We start from the raw sequence: 18,733 nt of genomic DNA on the forward strand, positions 1-18,733 counted from the left end.
CACATGAAATCAGATTGTCGTCAAGAGATTTTCTGCGCTGTCGTACACACAACAGTGTACACTGAGAATGATCAGGCACGTGCAGTCGGTCTCAGTGCATCAGCATATAGCTCTGGCCAGTCTAGATGTGGTATGAGTTTACCACATCATTATCTGTCACAGAAGAACACTGAATTCAGTGCTAAATTCATTTCACAGTTCCCTAAATTTGGTGAACGTGTGAAATGTAAAAAAAAAATAGGGAGGGGTTCAAGAAGTGGCAAACCACAAATTTCCTATCTGTGTATATGTCACTGAAGTATGCAAGCTGCAAGCTGTGCAAATTTTGACCCTGTTTTTACAAACCTGACAAACCAATTGGCTTATTGTCCACTGACTGGCCAATCAGCCTCTGCACTGAACCTGTAGTGTGTCATTGGATTATTATTTTTACCTGATCCCTCACCACAGTTAAAACTCTCATAGCACGATGGTTAAGCTGTTGACAGCAGTTATGTCTGAGGTTTCCCAACACACTGCTTCAGGTTTTTCTGTGAGAAAACTTTTATTTTTGATGCAGTTAAACACTGATATGTGCAGCTGTCAAAATGTTAGAAGGTTACATTTAGGCACCATTTGTCCTTATGTTAGAGAATAAAACGAGCTTACATTGAACTACAGTGATATTTTAGCTCATGGTCAGACCTAAACAGACACATTAACAACATTTTCATTTTTAGATGCAAAGTTTGGACCCTGATTATCAACTTCAGTGGTTTCCTGTTTATTATGTAGCTGCACGGTTGTAGTGATGTAAGCATCACAGCAGTGAAGTAACAGATGTAATTATGTTCAGCAGCCTGCTGACTGTCTCACATACACACTCAGGCTGGTTCTCTGCGGTTTGGGTGATATGAGGTCAACTTCCTGTCTCGGTGGATTGCAACCAGCAGTGCAATATCCCACTCAGACATGGCACCACATATTCTGTGAAAGTACAAGATGTTAAATCTTTCACTCAGCAAGCGAAAAAAATTATACACTTCCCTTAATCACTGACCCAGGTGTTTTTGTCTCCTCCTCCCACTTCTCCCTCCTCCTCTTTTTCTTTCCAGACGTCCATCCAGACAGAGAGGAGTGTGTGTCCATGTGTTTGTTGCACACAGACAAAGACGGTCTGAAAGCCAGCGCTGAACTGGATGACAGTGTCTTTAAGAAGGTACGAAACCCCCTAAAAGAGGCACACTCTCACACGTATGTCCGTTTGTTTGCTCGTGGTAAAGAGCTCGCAGTCAGCTTTCCGTCAGCTCGCAGCCTCTGGTGGTACTGTACATAAACTCTGGTGTCCGATGGGTTCTACGTCAGCGCTGCAGCTGACATTCAGGACGTACTTTGTTTATGTCAGGGTCAGAAATAACAGTGCCGCTGCAGCTTTCTGCCTTTGCCCTATTCTAAAATTATCCAGGATGGGAAAACCTCTGCTTGAAAGTGTTACGCAACAGACTGGGAAGCACTTTCCCCTCTGCAGCTTGGCAGGAACCAGAGGAAAACCAGTGGAATGGCTGCTCCACACAACTGCATGGATGCTGGGCCGACTTTTGTGATCCAGTTTTTAGTTTTCAGTGCTGGAGGTTAGATTGAGTATGACAGCAAATCATCAGCCGTTACATACAGTGCATCTGTAATACTGGACATGATTCAGTTCAACATAAGTATACAGGCAGAGTGCTCTTCACTTCATGGTCAATATTATTATTAAGTTTGAACATTTGTCTTTAATGTCTCTGATGGAGTTTATTGCAGACTGTGCCCATTTGGATGCAAGAGTATAATTAGTTGCAGGATACACGTGCACACGTCTCTAAATCCACCCTTTTTTGAGAAAAAAGCATTGTTCCAGTTGTAGCGATGTTCCAATTGTACCCGTTCTCCCATGACACCGGTGTCCCCGAGTGCTCCATGACAACCGTAACGAGAGCTTTCTGTATGAAGTTTGAGCATCATGTCAGCTACCAGAGGATTACTGCCACCTGTGAATGTGAATAGCGACATAGAGTCATCGTATTTCTATAATTAGCGGCGGTGTCACTCCTGAACTTTACTACCATCTGCTGGATTTTAAGATGTATGGCATTTACTCTGCCAGGGCCAAATGCTCGATCGTGGAATGTTTACAAAAGTGAAAATGAATTTGTGTTTCTGCACTCTGATTCTGATCCGCTCCAAACTTTAATGGGCTGGCCGATGCGGCACTCTGCCACCAAGTTTCATGAAAATCGGATTTGGCAAACAGATACTCAAACCAAATTGAAAACATAACCTCCTTTGCGGAGGCAAAAGTGTCAACGAAACATCAGTTATAAATGTCAAACTGCCGTATTACTGTTGGGTCGAGCCGCACAGAGTCCAGAGAGATGATGTCTAATAATGAGACAATCCATTGGGAAATCTGGGCAGGTCCCCACCTTAATACTAATAAATTTCTGCTGGCTGTCCAACCTAAAAGTACATGTCTCCTCTGAGATGTGGTGACATAAGTTACTGAGTCATCATTTAGAAGTGAAACTAGGTAAACTAGGAATACCTGCTCCTGTTATATCAGATAGCACAAGTGCGTCTCCAGACCTAAAGCCCTTTTGGGCAGTAACTCATTATATGAAAAACTCTTAATAACAAGGATGATGTGTGGCACCAACGAGTGCAGATAAAGAGCACACAGTCCTGACAATAGATCGATAATTAATAGTTGTAATAATATTGATATTGAACATTTCTCCATTCACGGGAGCCTCTGCTCAGCGCCGTTAAGCCTGACATATTTTGCGTGACATTTCAGAGAAACATTGTGTTTAACAGCACCAGAAAAGCCAAAGAAGCTCAGAGTGTGATCAATGTGTGACTCAGTTGTTCTGGAAGAAGCCTTTTCCACTGAGTTTTCTCATAATCCTGCACCTCCAGAGACGCCATGTGGCCAGGCTAAACTTGGCTGCTGTTTCACCCAAAACCTTGTCTTACAGGATCCTTTGAAATCATACTCAAATCTGACTCCAATGCTCAACTTTTGAAGCAAATTATGGGATTTGGACAACAATAAGAAGTATTGTCGGGGTGGGAGTGTTGGAATATAAGTGTTCCCGTGGAGTACTTGAGTTCTATGAAAACCAAATGTCCCCACAGGGATAGAAAATCAGAAAAATGCAGAAAAGGCTTTTTCTGAGCTCCACTCCCGTCCACGGTTAGATTAGGACGAGGGCTTTGGTATTTGCTGACACTTGGGCTAAATTTGTAGAAAGTATTTTGGGATATCTAGAAATATGAGCATGAGAGCGTGTTTCCCCGTGACTTCGGGATTGTTTGTGTCCTCACCCATTGATTCATTGAGAAAAAAATGCTTTTTCTTTTCAGCTGCAGCAGAGCCTTCGCTGCTAAAAATGCATCTTTCGTGTCTTCTTTCGTTTCCTAGCCGCTAGATCCTCCCCCCTGTGTTGGACAGAGGGACAGAGGGGTTCATGTCTCGTGGTCCTCCACAGATGATGCATTGATTCCCAGTGAGGGGGCTTCGTCAGTGGGCACATCCGAAGCTGCGGCCCCTCATAGCTCCAGACTGTCCTGGAAGTCAGAAACAGAGGACAGAGGTAAAGCACACAGCTTCTTCCCGTTTGGTGCATCTTGCTCCCCGTTTCTCCCCACCTTCATTTCCTGTCATCTCTCTGCTGTCACTGTCTGATAAAGGCACACATGCCTCAAAAATAAGAAGTCGCGATGTTTAATAGTTTTGTGTTTTTGTTCTGAATCCCAGGAGGAGGAGAGACCGAAGGAGGAGGAGAGGAAGAAGAGAAAAAAGACCAGCTTCCAGAAAATCCCGTCTCCTCTGCCATCTTGCGAGCCTCCATCCGTTCCTTGTCTCCGTTCCGTCGTCACAGCTGGGAGCCAGGCAGGAACAACGCCGCGGCAGATGGTGACATCATGCAGCGCAGGTACTGGACGTCTAAGTTACTCTAGTCCTCATGACACGTCAAATGTAGAGCACCTCATAGGACTGGTTAGTCTTTAAAGGACCATCTAGTCCCAGAGAGACTGAGGGTGAGGGGAACCTCAGGGCTGTCTGAACAGCTGTGGGTGTTTTCAGTGTGTGTGTGTGTGTGTGTGTGTGTGTGTGTGTGTGTGTGTGTGTGTGTGTGTGTGTGTGTGTGGCTAAAGCTATTTATCTCGTCTCTCTGTCTCTCCAGCTCTCATGTCTTCTATCATTCTGACACCATTTTCCTCTGTTCACATCCATCATCATAATAAGATATGTGAGACTGTGTCCAGCTTTTATTTTGGAAGGAAAAGACTTTTGCCGTGTTCGTCTTGTGAAGGACTGGTTTCCATTGGTCGTGTCAGAGTCTGCTCTTCCTGACACACACAAGACATTACACATTTACATTACAGCCAGCTTGTCTTCTGTATTGAACACTCAGATCCTGATGTACTGAGGCCTTTGTGCCTGTGCTGTTTATCAGACCAGAGCACCAGCCATCTGTTTGCCATCAGCCAGCTGAGCTCTCCTCTGTGTGTGTGTGTGTGTGTGTGTGTGTGTGTGTGTGTGTGTGTGTGTGTGTGTGTGTCATCATTGAAATGCATCTCTTTCCTTGATGAATATGCATTTGAAGGAGATATTCTACAACCCCGATTCCAAAACACTTGAGCTGTTGTGTAAAACATGAATAACAGTTATTTGCACGTGAGCTGTGTTCACTGACATCAGTCGTACGAAGTGTCCTGAGCCCGTGTCGTTTTAGGTACTTTACACAGCATCCAAACTTTTTTTGGAAAAGGGGTGGTGAATTTAAGAAAACACATTTTGTCACTTTGTGCTAAACCGACTAGCTGAGCTACCTGAATATCACGGCTGGCAGTACTGAAAAAGCTAACAATCAGCTGTCAGTGGAACAGGAGTGTCATACCTACAGACAACAGAGATATAACACTTCAGTGCAGTATAACACTGCAGTGGAAGAGGTTTTGAGGTGATACCAACATTACCTGAGAGTTTTAGCTGCCTGACTCTGACGCCGGCTTTAACGTTCACCTCACTTCCTTTCTTTTGTCCCAGTCTTTCCAGTCACGGCTCATCTGTCTCTTCTTTCAGCTCATTGAAGAGCCTGTCAGGAGAGGCGAAGAGAGCCAAGCCCCCCCTCCACAGGAGAAGGTACACCGTTCATCCGTCACCTGCTTCATACGCACATCCCTTTTGTGACTTTCTATGTACACACTTTTTACTGCTTCGTGCTGTGTGTTTAGGCCAACGGGCGGGTCATAGAAGACACTGATATGTCAGTGAGTCACTGTCCAGGCCTTTCCTCACCAGACAGCCAGTAATTCAGCTCTGAAGTCAGAGAGTTCTTTCAGGCTCACATTAGTCACTAATGACCAGAGCAGTTCAGACACGTGATGGAAACACTGTCTAAAAGACAAGAATGTAGAAATGTTCTGATGGCATTCTGAGATGCTCTGTGTGTGTAACGATGAACAGCATGTGAAGCTCTCAAAAAACATAATCGCAATATCACTGTTCTCCTTCAGAGCGGTCACATCAGGTGGCTGGGTGTAGTTTAGCATTCTTGTTGTTAACGACTGGTGTGCAGTGATTCAGTCATCTTTCCAGCCTCAGCCTGCTCACATGACAGTCTAGACACACACACACACACACACACACGCACACGCACACACACGCACACACACACACACTCCCAGTGCCATGCATGGTATCCAATGGAAAACTCATTTGTGGAATAAAAGAAGTAGGTCCACACCATCTGGCAGAGCAGAGGGAGCTGGAGTGAGGGTGGAGATGGAAAAATCCTCTTTGAATCAGTCTAATATGGAGCAGTGATATGTGTCAGGTCCAGTTTATCAACTCCTCAGCAGCTGGAGAGCAGCATCCTCTCTCACTGATTAGAGCATTACGTTACAACACTGACAACAGGAGGCTGCTCATCAGTGTGATGAGTGTGAGGAGAGGAGTTGGAACAGGTTGTGTTCAGGGTGTGATGGGTCTGCAGTCCTGAATTTCAGGCACGTTGGCACCACTGATTTTCTCTGCAGTCCTTTTTTCACTGTTTGGTGGCCAATGCAAACCAGACAGTGATGGATGACCGATGGGATTTTTACAGTGTAGCACTGGATCAGCAGCTCCTGAGGCAGGTTGAACTTCTTGAGCTGGTGCAGGAGCTGGTGCATCCTCTGCTGGGCCTTTTTGATGATTATGTCACTATGTTGGACACCCACTCTGTCCTCACAAAAGCAGATATAAGATGTCACACTGTCGTTCAGTTCATCCAGGTCTGTAGCTGCGGCCTCAAAAACAGTCCAATCAGTGCAGTCAAAGCATGCAGTCGTTCCAGCTTTGCCTCCTCACAGAGGTAGGATGACCTCTCAGTCTTGATCACAGGCTCAGCAGACGGAGAAACACAGACAAACCAGTCAGCAATTATAAAGTTCTGAAACTGCATGGGGGCAGAACGATGGATGTCCTTCTGTACGGTGTAGCAGTGTGTTCTTATGCCTGGTGGGACACTCACTGTGTTGTCTGTATTTTGGCAGTTTGTGTCAGAGGTTGCTCTGGTAAAGAACCAAAGAGCAATGAGCAGCGACTGTGGATGATTGTGCTCCAAATTAGTTATCTGGTGGGACATAAACACAGACCATAATAAATGAGGAGGACTCCCCTGGTGAATAACACTGTTAATTGTTCATGAACGTAGTCTCTAAGTGAGGACAGAGAAGAAGCAGATCCTGCCTCCCCTCTTTGTTTCCTGATAAGCTGTCTGCTCAGAGCAGTTGGAAGCCCGGCACATGGGCTGTTTTATCCGGGACGTGCTCACCAGGCCAGCTTCTCTAACTCTAACAACAACTGGAATCTCTACAGAACTTTCCAGCTTTGTGAAAAGCAGTGAAAAAGTCAGACAGGTGCATTGTTGAGTGGAATTTAGCGGTCAAGCAGTCAAACTCACACAGAGACGCTGGAGCGACCACAGCGTGTTGGTCCGCTGTGTTGAGGGTCTCAGGACAGTGACTGGTGACTGGGAGTGTTTGCTTTACTTGTAGCTGATGATTTCACCAACAACAGATGCCCAGTGGGATTAGAGCTGACTCATTTTGTGTTATGTAAGTGTTATGATGACAACATGAAATGAACTTAAACAAGCATACACACTTCTACAACACAACCCTACGATCCGTCGTGAGTCACACGTCGTGTCAAGGCCTCAGTAAACACAGTCTTTAATAGTTTACACACATCTCTGTCACCATAATACCATCATCATTAATCCATCTCCTCTGTCTCACTCTACATTTAAACCATCTGATCACCTCTCTCCCACATCTCTCTCTCTTTTCCATGTTTTCACGTCTACCCTCATCCATCCTTCGTCCCTCTGTCCGTCCATTTCTTCAGTATGAGTTGGTGTCCATCCAACTTGCGTCGACCTGATCAGGAGCAAATAGACAACAGAAGGTAAACCGTGTAGGACAATAATAATAGTGTGAATTTCAGATGGTTTCCTCCAAAGGACTCTTTAAATTCAAGGCCAGAACGTTCTGAAATCTTTAATTAGGATGTAAAAACCCACTCACAGATGTAGAATAGTCATTTATTCAAAGCACAACAGCATGTAAAAGGACATTATGGGATACATTTATATGTGTGTGTTGCCTCCTTGCACCCAGCTACAGTCTGGAGGGTCTGGAGGTGGAGAAGGGAGCCGTCCAGGTTCAGTGTCCCAGCTTCAGCGACCAGAGGGAGAGGACTGCTGGGAGGAGTCTACGTCTGGAGAGCCAGGAGAGAGGCTCCCTGGTCTCCCTCACTGAGGAGGAGCAGGAAGGAGACGGGAGCAGCATCGACAGCCAGGTGTGTGTGATGGACCTGCCCTTCCCAGGAAGTAAACTCTGCATTCCCATCTGTCCAGTTTCTGTATTGAGTGTGTCCATACGTCCCCTGACATGAGGACAGAGAGAAGCTTGTCATGTAGTATCTGCTCCTTCAGTACCTCATGTTATATCAATAACCCTGTTGCTCATAGTATCAATGGTATGATGTTCCCCTCGTGTGTTTTTCAGACATCCCATCAGGTCCTGTCCGTGACCACCAGTTGTTCTGCCATGTTCCACCACCAAACCCTCACCAAATCAATCTCCATGGTCACCATCAGTCACCGTGATATAGATGGTGAGTTTCTGCTCGTCTGCTTACTGTTTTTCGTTTCCTTCGTCCTCTCGTTCTGTTCCCCTCCTGTAGTTCTGAACTTAGACGTGCTCTTGAATTCATGCAATAAGATTTTTTTTTTTTTACTTTCCTGTTAATCCCGCTACACCCCATCGATACCCTTTAGTGAGAGGATTTCCTCGATCAAAGCGACGAATCAGCTTCTCCCTCAGTATCTCTCCGCTCCTCCCCAAAAATAGACGCTTCTTTTCTATTGGCTCTTCCTCCAGTGATGAGGAGGAGGGGGGAGGGAGTAAGTATGATGAATGTACCTGTAATACTGTGTTTCCTCTGTCAGCGTGCTGTCCTGTAACACTGCCCGACAAAACGACGAGTGCTCACTAAAATGTGCTCAACTCCTCCCGGAACTGCAGAGTCCGATAGACAGAAAGGAAACTTCCTGGTTAATTCGTGCTTGAAGCCCTCAGTGTTTTACAGTTCTCACTAAAAGCATCTACCTGTTTGGACATTTTAAGCTTCCTCACTGAAGCTTGTACCGAATTTCAAAATCACAAAACACAAGCAGCAGAAGGTCAACCACAGCTGTCCAGCAGAGGGTGCTCTGACAAAAACAACGCTTAGTCGCTCAACAAAAACGTCACACCAGGCTCAGATTTTGCTGCAACGCGACCTGATGGGTTTTTTTTGGTAATGCGAACGCTGTTTTTCGACCATTTACCTCACCATCATCGTGGTCATGGAAAAAGAAATGCTGCTGTAATAACTTTCCCGAGTTGTACAGTCCTGCCCCGCAGTGTCTAAACCTCTGTGCAGAGTTCTGCTGTCTGATAACCTTCTAACTCGTGGATCTGTTGGTCACACTGGACCTCAACAGCATGCAGCCCCCTTTGTTGTTTTAACGCAGGACTGACTTGAGTGTCTGCCTGATCTTTGTCTGCTCAGCATAAGAGGTCTCATTTTAGTCAGTGTGTCAGAGGCAGTTCTCTGTATTTGTGTATCTGCTGTATGTAGCTGTAAGTGTTGCATTGAAAGGCCTTGTGGTCTTGTATGAGTGATCTCTTGTACTTTTTTGATCACCGGTGATATCTTTGAGCCCACATGTCTTTGCCCTTTGTGTTAACCTCTTAACAGTGTATTTCAAAACCTGACAACTTGACCAACTTTCACTTAGTAGATTTAGCTTTGAACACTTTTTTTTTTTTGCAGGTATCATAATAAATAGTGTTGCCATGCAGTGTAGCACCTGATCAGATGTCTGTCCTTATTTTCTTCCTGTAGGGATGAGTTCGTTTTCCAGTAACTCTGGGCCTCTGGAATACAGGTAAGAAGGGTTTCAGAGTCTTTTAGTAAAAGATGTTTAAAATTTAAACACACTCTTAGAGCTGAAGACAGGAATTTGCCAAAACAGATGTTTACTCAGGCTGTGATTCAGTGCATAGTGCTGTGATTCTGCTGAGTTTTTATTTATTTATTTATTTAAGTGTGAACATGTTACACTGCTGCATCACTGAGAGAAGTAATGAGATTGCTGTATGTTGATATTACCCTACAGAAAGTATTCAATCAGGTTCAAAAGAGCAGACCTTTCACTTCTCTTTGCTATGTGTGTTAAAGCAGAGTGGCTTCTAATTGTGCTCTGTGTTGGTCAGTATTTCAGAGGAGGAGCCGGGCCCTCTGCAGAGCGGCACTGAGGGAAAAGGAGGACCTAAGATCAGTCGGACATTCAGCTACCTCCGCAGCAAGATGAGCAAGAAGGGCAAGGTGAGAATACCTGCTGCGAGTTACTGCAGTGCACACACAAGTGCAATAGTACATCCGTGCATGTGCAGATTTCACACAGAAACTGCAAGGAGAGTTATACCTGCAGCACATCATTGACATGAGTAAAGCTGCACAAAGAGGCCTTCAGGGTGTGATGTAGACACATTTCAGCGAGACATCTCTTTTATGGCTTACTTTGACTGATGGTTTTAGCATGTCAGCAGTCTCCTTGACATGGCATTTTGGTAATTAGTGCATTTTGTGCACGGGTTTAGCTGATAAAGACATTTGTGCTTTTAGTGTTATTGTCATTTGAAACCATATTTATTGATATTCTACAAAGCCAGTGTGTTCAGAGTAACGCAGTGATGTTTTTCCATTACAAAAGAGGTTGTTTTGTTGACAGCTATGCAGACAAGTCAAGGTCGATGAAATGTCCTGCAGCTGTACTGCAACTGACGCTAGCAAGACAGCGGACATCAAGCTGTGTGATTAGCAGTCATAGACATCGTAATTATCAGTATGAGTGTGATAAGTAGGACCAACATGCTCCTGACTGCATAAAGCATGATGAATATCACACACACAATGGTTTAGATTATGGCTTCGTTGATTAAATCAGCTCTGCGACACCATTAGCAGCTCATAATAGGAAGTCTAAGCAGCTCAGTGGTTTCCTTCTTTCTTGACTTGACCACAGTCAGCTCATTAGATTTATGTCGACTACATTTACATGCACAATAGTAGTCCATTATTATTATTATCAATAGTAGGCTGTTATTCCCAATATGACAATATTCAAAATTTGATATCAGTCACATAAAACAGCATATTCTGGTTGGATTTTCTGAATTAGGCCTTATTCCGAATGGAACATTTTCTGATTGAGACCTGTGGGATGTACTGATATTTTTCGGGTTTTAGGGCTCTGTGCTGACTAGCCAACAGTTTGTAAGGCTGTGCATGCACAAAAGAAAAACACATTTCTGGTCAGAAAGAGAAACAAACCTGCTTTCAAAGATGATGAAAGAGATGGATATCAACAGGTATTTGGAAAAGTGCAGGAAGGTGGTTGAACGAATGAAAGAAAGGAGGCTGTGTTTGTTAATCGCTGTTTGCACGGCTGCATATTAGTGAAATACTTATTTTCATTAGCCGTGTAAACAGCTCAGTAGCAACAGTATTTCACTTTAGTTTACTTTGGGTTATTATGTCAGTCTGATGGGCTTAATGAGGAGCTGAAAGTGATAAACTGACCACTTGCAGTGTGAAAGCTCTCACTGCTGACACTTAAATGATAATCCAGACCTTGCTGTAATGTTTTACTCGACTCTTTGAAACACCCACAATGGTTGTTGTGGGATTTCTGAGAAATCATCAGTAGCACTACAGGAGCACCAGAGGCCGGGTCTTACTGTGTCACTGTGCTGTGTGATCATTTCATGTAAAGGATCAGTTCACGCCTAAATATTCACTGATTACTGTAAGTGCCATTAGTCCTCACACCTACGTTGTTCCACAGCTCTGCGACAAGCCAAAAGTTCAATGGAAACCAAAACTAGGTCTAAAGTAATGGTGCAGGATGACATCACCAGAACGGTCCAATCAGTGACTTTCCTGTCTGTCCACGTGACCTCATCTATTGGCTTGTGTCAGACTGCACAGAAATACAAATGTAAAGAGACCCGCGTGTCTCATGTCAATCCACTTGTTCTGACAGGCAGCTCCAGCATATTGTCACAGCCGTATGCACAGCACACGTCGTCATGTGATCATTCAGAGCTAATGGCCTTAGTTTCATGTGAGCTGGTGCATTTCAATTATGCATCCCAAATGCAGCTGATCCCAGGTCCTCTATCGTTGCACCTTTACAAGAACATGTACTCCTACTCGGCAAATGAAAAATAGAACAGAAAGTTAACAAAACTGAAGTGAAACTAGATATTCAAATACATTCATGAGACGAGAATATTTACAAAGTTAAAACATCCAAAACCTCAATAAAAACACATTTTAGCAATAGAGAAACTCATTAAAAGGTAAGCTAAGTTTCATGATCATCATAATAATCCTACATTTAATGATGCATCATGAAATATGATTTTTTTGTCGTCCCGTAGCAGCACATAGTTTAAGCTGAGATGTGAAAAAGACAAGAATTCTGCAAAACACTGCAGGCAGGCAGACAGTGAAAGAGGAACTCTTGTGTGTGTGCGGGTGTGTGCGGGTGTGTGTGTGTGTGTGTGTGTGTGTGTGTGTGTGTGTGTGTGTGTGTGTGTGTGTGTGTACAGATCTTTGTTAGCTCACTTCCTGATTTGAAAGCAGACAGACGAGCAGCAGCGACCTGTGCACAATGACTGAATCAGAAAGGAGACAACAGGATGCTTAGACAGAGAAAGAACTCCAGACAGACACGATTGACACTGAGGATTATAGGGAGAGAGACAGAGAGACAGAAGGAGAGACAGACACGGTGTGGAGAGACAGACAGGAGAGAGAAGGGGACAGGAGGACAGTGACAGTCATGCTGAGTAAGAGGTTCAGCCGCTCTGTGAGGTGGCGAGGAGAAGCCACATCGGATGAGGTAAGAAGATGATGGTGTGTGTGCGCGCCTGTGTGTGTGTGTGTGTGTGTGTGTGTGTGTGTGTGTGTGTGTGAGTGTGTGAGTGTGTGAGAAAGTGGCTACTGTAGTGATGATGACTCCTTACTTATGCACAGCCTAAAGAGAGCAGTTCAGATCCTGCATTCTTTAGCACCATGTCCTCCCTGTTTCATCACTCTGACAGTGAGCTCACTGTGACACATGTCACTCAATCAAACTGATGTGACAGTTCCTGTAAGTTTACGTGCCCTTTGTGAGTGTCAGTCTTGGATGTGACAGGATGTGATCAGCCTGCCGACACTGTTCACACGCAGGCGTCGGTTGTTTCGTGTCAAATCACATACAGGGCTTCGATTTATGTGAGATTGTTTTGAGACTTCGTTTATGTGCAGTTTAACAAAACATGAATTCTATGAAATGTTGTCACTGAATTTTGAGAATTACGTAATGGTTTTACCCCTGGGAGTTTTGTTCTTTTCGCACTCTGACAAAACATCGTAGACAGGAAGCCATTTGTAGAGTTCAGTATCTTCAGAAGTGTGACTCAAATGATCTCACAACAAGCTTCATGCTTAATGAAACACACCATGGCGCTGTGATAATATTGCAATCGAGGTGGAGGTTCATGCTGTGCTACAGACAACAATGGAAAACCATGATGCTGGCATGGGAAGTCGATTGGTATTAATAAGCCATTTTGACATCTCAAAACAGAGAACTTGCAGTGAAGCAGGGCAGTCACCACGTGTGTGATTGTCTCTTTCAAACAGTCAGTCAGTCCACGCTGATGTCAGAGAGGTGTGCAGGGAGGAGGTCACTGCTCAGATTCTGCTCGACGAGCCTTCAGGTGCCTGACAGCTGTGGCGCTTTGAGACACGCGTGGACATTAAAGTTTCGTGGTTGAATCATCAGCACAAAAGATGAACCGTGTTAGAAAATATCAGCACTTTTGATGAAAAGTTAGAGCACAATAAGAATGTAAAGAAAGAGGAAAACATCCAATCACCCAGATTCACATTCATCAGTATTAGCTAATCAATTAATTGTTAAGTCAATGCAGTGTCAGTATGTTAGATTAGATTAGTGCGTTCTTGTTGTTTGGTATAATTTTAGAGTGAGCAATAGTGTGGGCACCCAAGAGATTTGAGTTCAGATAACTCTTACTGAGGTCTCAGACCTTGATCAAGCTGATTAAGGTGCTGCAGCTTGTTCACAGTCATTGTTAGGAAAGGCCAGGTGATGCAGATTTCAAAGCTCTATAAAACTTCAAACCTTGTCCCAACAGCCAGCAGCCACAGACTCCTCTAAGCAGCTGCTAGCACTCTGAAAAGTAAAATAATTGATGCCCACAATGCAGGAAGGCAAATCAGACCCCCTGCTTAAGGACAAAAGACCTTCAGGAACATTCTGCAGACTGTGGAGTGGTGGTGCACTGTTGTACTGTGCAGCAACACCTGCACAAACACGACCTTCGTGGAACAATCATTAGAAGAAAACCTTTCCTGCGTCCTCACCACAATATTCAGCATTAGAAGTTTGGAAAGGAACATGCAAGTGTGATGCATTTTGGGACCTTGAGTCCTGTGGACTGATGTGGTTTAATTGGAACGTTTTGGCTGCAATGAGCAAAAAAAAAGGTGAAGAATTTAAAAGAAGACCTCTCCAACTGTAAAGCACAGGGGTGGATCGATCATGATTTGGGTTTGTGTTGCAGGCAGTGGCTGAGGAGCGTTTCACTGGCGAGGGAAAAATGGATTCAATTAAATAGCAGCAGTATCACCTTTAACTTCATACCGTCAACTTTTACTCACTTCACGGTAATTTTGACCAAGCCTACCCAAACATGTGCACACCTCTGTGGAAGACAAAGAATAGCACATACACCACAGTGTTCATCACAAACTTTCCATCTGATTATCTGCTGAGTTGAAGGTGTGAACTATGCACACACACACACACACACACACACACACACACACACACACACACACAGAAACAGTGTCTCACGGTCCCTGTGCTCTACTCTTAAACCAGTCCAATCCAGTCATGTGGATTTGTTCTTTGTTATATCTGTGAGGTTGGTGTGTGTTTATGTGGTGCTACTAGAATTTGAGGTGGTGGGTGGGGGGGGGCGGTGCGTAGATTGCAAAAAATATGAGACAGACTGAACTGAAGACTGAAGACAGAAAGGATTGCAGCGTCTTTCAAACGTGATGCTTTTCCTCAGGCACCAGCAACAAGTTTATGCTGACACGTCTCTAGAAATAGAGACAAAGGAGGAAGTGACATGATACGTGCATCATAGATTTAACCCGTGAAAACAAAAGAATAATGGAGGGCTTTCATTATGGAGAACAAGAGTTGACCTTCCAGCTCTGAAAGGGTGGACATGCTGAAACTTAAGGACAAGAAAGTGACTGGGACAGAACATGCTGTGCTCGGGCTTAATATCCATCCTGCCTCCGTCTGTAGGAGGCAGCAGTCTAGTTGAAGAAGTCTTTGATGTGTTTTCAGGAGGAACTGCTTTACGACCGTTCGTAGGATTTAGCATCAATACGATAAAAAGCAGCTTTAATTGAAGTGATTTTCCAGATATCCGCAGCAGGCAGAGCAGAATCTCCTGAATGCCGACTCTACTGATGATCTGTGCCTCTCGTCTTTTGCTTCCAGGAGAAGGAGAAGGAGAAGAGAGGAGAGAGGGAACGAGAGAGTAAAGAGAGAGAGAAGAAGAGTGCCAATGGTCATGTCTTCATCCCAGTCAGCCTGCCCTCTTCCTCAGCCTGTCAGCACTGCACCAAACTTCTGCACAATAAAGACACATTCCTCTGCAACAGTAAGCCTCACTCACATGTCTTTTTCTTTCCTCCTTCCTTCCTCTTTTTATTCCTCCTCCTCCTCCTCCTCTGTGGCCATCTCTTCCTCTTGTCGCCTTTTCTTTTGTTAGTTTCACTGTGATGTGTTTCTTTTCTCTTCAATTTCCAACCCAGCAGAGCCTACCTGCAAGAAAGTGTTAATTATTGTTATTGTTGATAATAAAGCAGGACTATCTGCAGCAGCCACAGCAGCTGCTGAGGCCTCACATCTGTCCATGCACACATCGTTCGCAGTAGTACTGCAGTACAAGTGCAGAAGTCAGTCTCCATATGCTTTGTTAGCTAGCGTTGTTGTGGTCATTGTCACTGATGAATGATTTCAGGTCTTGATCACGGATCTCTTAAACAGAAACAGAGTATTTGTTGGGGACTATTTTCCTGTATGTGTGATCGGGTCACATTTCAGCTACAGTATGTGTTCATGGACATGAAGGAACGTGTCATCCAGTGCAACAGTGGGACTCGCTGATGGGTTTTTAATAGTTTTCGGGCAGCAATGGAGCTCTGTGGTTGAGAGGAATGAGATATATTCGTTGTGTGAGATACTTTGAAGAGCAGAGCTCAGTGTCTTTGTCCTTCGCTGATGTGGAATACATCCGAGCAGACAGCGTAGCTCATAACTCTGTCGGTGTGTAGTTAGTGTGTAATGTCAGAACATCATTACACAATGATTACAGTAACACACTGTGAGAGAAGAGAAGAGTCCAACAGAAAGTTTTAGGTTTTGAAGACAGTCACTGCCTCTGTGTGCATACAGGAAGGATTGAGATGTGTGTGTGTGTGTGTGTGTGTGTGTGTGTGTGTATCTCTGTGTGTGTAAGTGTGTATGTTTTGTCATTGTCATGGTAACTAGAGTAGTGTTATTGTGCTAGATGTACAGAGAACACTGCAGTGTGTCTCAGTGTGTGCAGGAAATGGAGGATGAGATCATATTTGTGTGTGTGTGTGTGTGTGTGTGTGTGTGTGTGTGTGTGTGTGTGTATGTGTGTGTATGTGTGTGTGTGTGTGTGTATGTAACTGTAGCTTATCCTCACACACAGTGAATGTGACATTGCAGTATTTGTATGCCTTGATTTCATGATACATACTCATATAACCTGAGAACACTTGTTTCTAATGATCGTCACGTGTTGTTTGCAGACTGTGGTGTTTATGTCCATAAGTGCTGCAGAGAGAGTCTGTCTGTCTGTACAAAGAGCAAAACAAAGGTAGGTCTGACACACACCCCCCGCCCATTAATTCTGCTTTTATTTTTTTAAAGTATCTTTGAATTTATCACTTTTTATTAGACATGGAATAGAAGATTACATAAAAAAAGAAATGCAATCAGCCGATCAAACACTCCAGATGATCCATTTATATATGTATATATTTATATATGTGACTTAGAGGAACTCAGATAAATATTCTCGCAACAGGAATCACACTGACGTCTAGATATATGAGGAAATAAAATCCAGAACTGCTATTTTTGGTGAAAATCTATCAAAACAAGTCAACACAGCACGCATAAAGCTGCTGGCTTTTACTCAGAGGAGCACACACACTGTGTGTTCTTTCATTATTGCTGATCAACGTGAGTCTTAAAACCTCACAATACTGCATTTTGGTCAAAGACCAAAACTAACGTGTCCAACACTTCAGCTTTTACCTTTCACATAACGATGTCCGTGTGTTTGTTTCCAGCAACAGTCACTGGTGCCGGAACCTGTTCCTGGGTCAGCTGCTAACATGAGGAGTAAATGTAAGAACACACACAAACTGGCAAACTCTGTTAACAGCACATCACTTCCAGAGTTATGTTTGCACTAACACCTCCTACCTTTGGTTGTTTGCATATAAACAGTATCTCTTCAACATGACATACTTTAAATAAAATCTCCATTTTCAGTGAGAGGGGGAAGGTTAAACAGTCATTTATATTTAAAAGTGAGGGGTCAGAGAAGAAGAAGAGTATGCTGTCTACTAAAGCACTGGAGTATAAATCTAGATTTATATCTAAATAAACTAATCATGGTAGTCTACTGCTGGAATACTAAGTCCTCCATGTGCGCTGTTTTTGTCTAGCTGTGTCTTCAACGTCATCTGTATCATCTACATCCTCCTCATCATCACGGGAACGCTGGTCCACCGTAACCACCCCTGATGACCAGCTTCCTGTGGTGTTTCCACGTAAACACCCCAGCATCTTCAACCCACACAGCAACCTGTCCAAGAGCATCTCCACCAGCAACATAGCAGGGTGAGACACCTAATACACACACACACACACACACACACACACACAGCACAGACTGAGCAGCATGCAACAGGTTCACAGATCCACAGACGGCACGTACCACTGCTTTTTAGTTTTCATGCATCACCTCCCAGCAGAAACATGGAAACTCTGTCAGTCGTTCGGAGCAGTGTTTGTGTCCGCCTGATCAATGTACGTCCAACATTCACTCCCTCATGTTCATGTTGCTGTTCCTTATAGGTTAGATAACGTTCCACTGAAGGGCCTGAAGTTTCTCTCCCAGTCCACTGACTCTCTCCATCAAGGGAGCAAAGTCAATGCCTCCACTGAGTCCCTCACTGATGAAGGTACTGAGATGATGGACAGTCAGCTGATGGGAGAGTTTGAGTGTGACATCAGAGATCTGGAAGCTGATTCTTGGAGCGGCACGGTGGATAAGAAGTTCTTGAAGGCGCTGAAGAAAGACGAAATCAAGAGACAAGACGTCATCTACGGTACAATATGCTCCAACTCATCGTCTTTAGGTGTGAATGCTCCTGTCGTGTCCGTACATGAGGAGATAAGAGTCTTTTCTCTCCACAGAGTTATACCAGACTGAGTTCCACCATGTGAGGACACTGAAGATCATGTCTGAAGTGTACTATAAAGGCCTGCAGAAGGAGCTGCAGCTTGACACGCACACTCTGGACAAGGTGATGAACGTGCCGAGCAGCAGTCTCACCCGCGTGTGAAACGTGTTTGCACGCACGTTGGTATTAAAGACACGCATTAAAGGCTCGTCTGTTGATCATTTTGTGCAGATTTTCCCCGTTCTGGACGACCTGTTGGACATGCACACACATTTCCTCACCCTGCTCCTGGAGAGGAAGAGGGCTTCATCAGCTGAGGGACAAAACAACAACAGCTTCCTCATCTGCAGCATCGGGGACATCCTGGTCAACCAGGTAAGAAGAAGAAGAAGAAGAAGAAGAAAAAGAGAAGTGGCTGCAGGGATGACAACACCCACTGCTCTAGGCCCAGTTTTTCATATTTAGACTTCTGTGATGAAGTAGACATCAATGTTTTAACGA

General features: G+C 44.3%; 1 protein-coding gene across 4 annotated transcripts in view; it reads left to right on the plus strand.

Annotated features, from left to right (window-relative positions):
• Nucleotides 1–18,733, plus strand: part of LOC143322260 (uncharacterized) — a 93,353-nt gene that overhangs the window by 60,579 nt on the left and 14,041 nt on the right. For 3 of the 4 annotated variants that reach the window (XM_076733338.1, XM_076733339.1, XM_076733340.1), the window contains exons 13-28: nucleotides 1,095–1,198; nucleotides 3,443–3,614; nucleotides 3,779–3,956; nucleotides 5,111–5,170; nucleotides 7,421–7,480; nucleotides 7,693–7,873; nucleotides 8,083–8,191; nucleotides 9,467–9,509; nucleotides 9,838–9,949; nucleotides 15,222–15,384; nucleotides 16,565–16,632; nucleotides 17,111–17,168; nucleotides 17,492–17,666; nucleotides 17,904–18,157; nucleotides 18,246–18,355; nucleotides 18,464–18,607. In XM_076733338.1, the coding sequence (XP_076589453.1) occupies nucleotides 1,095–1,198; nucleotides 3,443–3,614; nucleotides 3,779–3,956; nucleotides 5,111–5,170; nucleotides 7,421–7,480; nucleotides 7,693–7,873; nucleotides 8,083–8,191; nucleotides 9,467–9,509; nucleotides 9,838–9,949; nucleotides 15,222–15,384; nucleotides 16,565–16,632; nucleotides 17,111–17,168; nucleotides 17,492–17,666; nucleotides 17,904–18,157; nucleotides 18,246–18,355; nucleotides 18,464–18,607 (1,991 nt within the window). The remainder of the gene's footprint in view (nucleotides 1–1,094; nucleotides 1,199–3,442; nucleotides 3,615–3,778; nucleotides 3,957–5,110; nucleotides 5,171–7,420; nucleotides 7,481–7,692; nucleotides 7,874–8,082; nucleotides 8,192–9,466; nucleotides 9,510–9,837; nucleotides 9,950–15,221; nucleotides 15,385–16,564; nucleotides 16,633–17,110; nucleotides 17,169–17,491; nucleotides 17,667–17,903; nucleotides 18,158–18,245; nucleotides 18,356–18,463; nucleotides 18,608–18,733) is intronic. The other variant, XM_076733341.1, reaches the window with a different exon arrangement.

Source organism: Chaetodon auriga, chromosome 6 (genome assembly GCF_051107435.1).
Source record: "Chaetodon auriga isolate fChaAug3 chromosome 6, fChaAug3.hap1, whole genome shotgun sequence".
Taxonomy (NCBI): Eukaryota; Metazoa; Chordata; class Actinopteri; order Chaetodontiformes; family Chaetodontidae; genus Chaetodon; species Chaetodon auriga.